General features: G+C 37.5%; 1 protein-coding gene across 1 annotated transcript; it reads right to left on the bottom strand.

The window, feature by feature from the left end:
• Positions 1–363: 363 nt before the first annotated feature.
• Positions 364–1,811, bottom strand: LOC107135018 (ras GTPase-activating-like protein IQGAP2). The gene is made up of 2 exons (XM_015476985.1): positions 1,600–1,811; positions 364–529 (listed from the first exon to the last, which is right to left on the bottom strand). The coding sequence occupies exons 1-2, from the start codon at positions 1,794–1,796 to the stop codon at positions 379–381; spliced, it is 348 nt and encodes a 115-aa protein (XP_015332471.1). The 5' UTR covers positions 1,797–1,811; the 3' UTR covers positions 364–378.
• Between the last annotated feature and the right edge of the window lie 858 nt (positions 1,812–2,669).

Genomic DNA, 2,669 nt, shown 5'->3' with positions numbered 1-2,669 from the left:
TATATATATATATATATTGTCTACGCCCCAAATTAGAGAGATGGTTTAGAAAAACTAACTGCTACAATTTACCACATAAAAGCATTTTAAGTTTCAATAATTTTGAGGCTGGGGTTGTGGCTTAGTGGTAGAGCACTTGCCTAGCATGTGTGAGGCACTGGGTTCGATTCTCAGCACCACATATAAATAAATAAAATAAAGGTATATTGACAACTAAAAAAAATATATATTAAAAAAAGTTTCAATAATTTGAAAAAGCCCAGCTTTTAAAAATCAATCACACTTAAAAAAATGAAAACTGACAAATGAGGCATGCACTGGTCATCTGTAAACTTCATTATTGTCATGAAAGTGCTAGCTGTGGAGCTATGATGTCCTTCATATAAAAGTCAACCCCAATTTGCAGAAATCCCAGCTCACCTGAATATTGAGCTGCACTTTTTCCATTTCAACACCAAGGAACTTTGATCTGACATCAAATATGCCCACATCTTCCGTAGCTAAGATATCGAATATAACATTCTTAAACCTAGTGAAGAAAGGAACATTCACACATATGGAATTACAAATACACCCTTAAAGACGAAACAAACAAACGGAATCCTAATTAACACTTAGTGAATGATTTGTTGTGAAAATTCTGTTGCCAAAATTCTCACGTTATCTTTATCTACTCTGCACAACAAAGACTAGATCTAATGTCTGCTGTTGAAATCTTTGGCTCACAGAGACTGAAATAGTTGCTTTATTACAAAAGAGATGGAAGAAATGGTCCTTGATTCTGAGGAACAAAGTATAGTTGAAAATATATGAGTCACAGAACATAAGAATTATATATTGACCTCTTCTGTTTTCAGAGCAGCCATCAGTATTTCAGATGGCAATTTTTGTAGAAGCTTCAAAAGAGGAAGAAGCATCTTGTCTGTTTGTGTAGTTAAAAGATTTCCTAGGATTAACAGACTAGAAGCAAGGCCTTTAGGGGAGGTGGAAATTAGAGACATGGTAAATGCCAGTGAGTCTGACTTCCCTTGAAACAAAAGTTGAGGGAGAGATGGGGCACTAGGCCCATGAACCTTCCAAAAAAAGAGTCACTTGGTACATGCTGTGAGCTGTGGAGGAATAGAGTTTGTCTTTTCCTCCACCTGGATTGCATACATTCTCAGCACACTGTTGGAAGTAGCTCTGACCCAGGATTTTACACGGTCCGTGGCTTTGAAATTAGAAAGGCCCTGTTTCACAATTATAGACAACTCATCTATCAAGACCAAAAGACAGCCTTTCATGTTCATTGCTATGACTCAGTTCTTTTGGAGGATTCAGGGAAACTTGCAAATCTAAACGTATTGGTCAAGCCACAGGAAACACAACCTTTCCATCTGTACTTCATATCACCCACCAACAGCACTAGACACTGAAGGCCTGAGGGAAGATTAATGACAATATTATGAGTGTTCTTCCCATAAACTATAACCAAGGGTCAGCCTTGAGAGACCAACAATGAAGCTTTCTTAAAGGCCAAGGAAGCCAAAGAAATGTTAAGTCAGATACTGTGCGAGTGGATGGCACGTATGTTCCATGCAGATGCCAGGCCATACTTACTGGTTTGTCTGAAGGTCATCTATCCCCAGCAGGACACCTTTCTCGTGCAGCTTTGCTGCAGTGTATCTCACTGGCTTTGCTCTCTTCATCCCTTTGGGTTCTCCTTTTCCATCCAGTTTAATTGATCTCCGACTATTTCTGACAAAATAAGGACAGACCACCTGTTGTCTTGATGTTTCTGGTAGTACAATAGTCATGCCCAGAGTGACACCATTGCTCACACCTAGCACACATTGTGCTTAATGTGCCTATTATATTGTTACCTACTATAATGACCTTTTCATGTCGTTATAGTAGGGAACAATTTTCCCCATGCAGTAAAACCTCACCACTGAACTGTTTGCAGAAAGGGGTTTCCCAAGGGACTCAAGTTTATGTTTCAGACTAATATTTTTAATGAAATTTACACCCTATGTTGTCACATGGAGTTAACTGTCTATTTTAAGTCATTTTTATAAGCAGCTTTGGTGCAATAGCATGAACTGTGTATTCTTAAGTGAAGGTATTACTAGAAGGCTTCAATCTATTTAATAGATACTCTGTGGCTGGTTCTATTTTCTAAGTGTTTTATAAATATCACCTAGCATTTACAAAATTAACACTTCCACAGGGCTTTCAAATTAATAAGTTCCTTTGCCATATATTATTTTATTTTGCTCTCATAGCAATACTTGAGACTGGTACTCCTGGAACCATCTTAAAATAGGAAACTTGAGGCTCACAGAAGTTCACTGGTCTGGTTTCAAGATCATACAATGTGGGCTGGGGTTGTGGCTCAGCGGTAGAGCACTCGCCTTGCACATGCGAAACCCTAGGCTCGATCCTCAGCACCACAAAAAAATAAATAAGTGAAATAAAGTTTTTGTTTTTTTTAAATAAAAAAAGATCATACAATGTAAGAGAGAATCAGAACTGATGTCCAGATGGTTTGACTACAGAGCTTGTGGAAAACACCTTAAAGTAACCATAATAACTATGAAAAGCAAACTGCTAACAATCTCATTTCTACTGAAAATTAGCTTGACCAACTTCTTCCTAGATAGTGAAAAAAAAGTATATATATATATATA

The sequence above is a fragment of the Marmota marmota genome, unplaced genomic scaffold, assembly GCF_001458135.2.
Source record: "Marmota marmota marmota unplaced genomic scaffold, marMar, whole genome shotgun sequence".
Taxonomy (NCBI): Eukaryota; Metazoa; Chordata; class Mammalia; order Rodentia; family Sciuridae; genus Marmota; species Marmota marmota.
This window is presented reverse-complemented; position numbering and strand designations above follow the sequence as displayed.

Bases quoted from the DNA above. Each gene is read 5' to 3' on its own strand.
- LOC107135018 (XM_015476985.1), bottom strand. From the start codon at position 1,796: ATGACTATTGTACTACCAGAAACATCAAGACAACAGGTGGTCTGTCCT. The intron at 530-1,599 runs GTAAGTATGGCC...TTTCTTCACTAG, and splicing joins GATGACCTTCAGACAAACCA to GTTTAAGAATGTTATATTCG.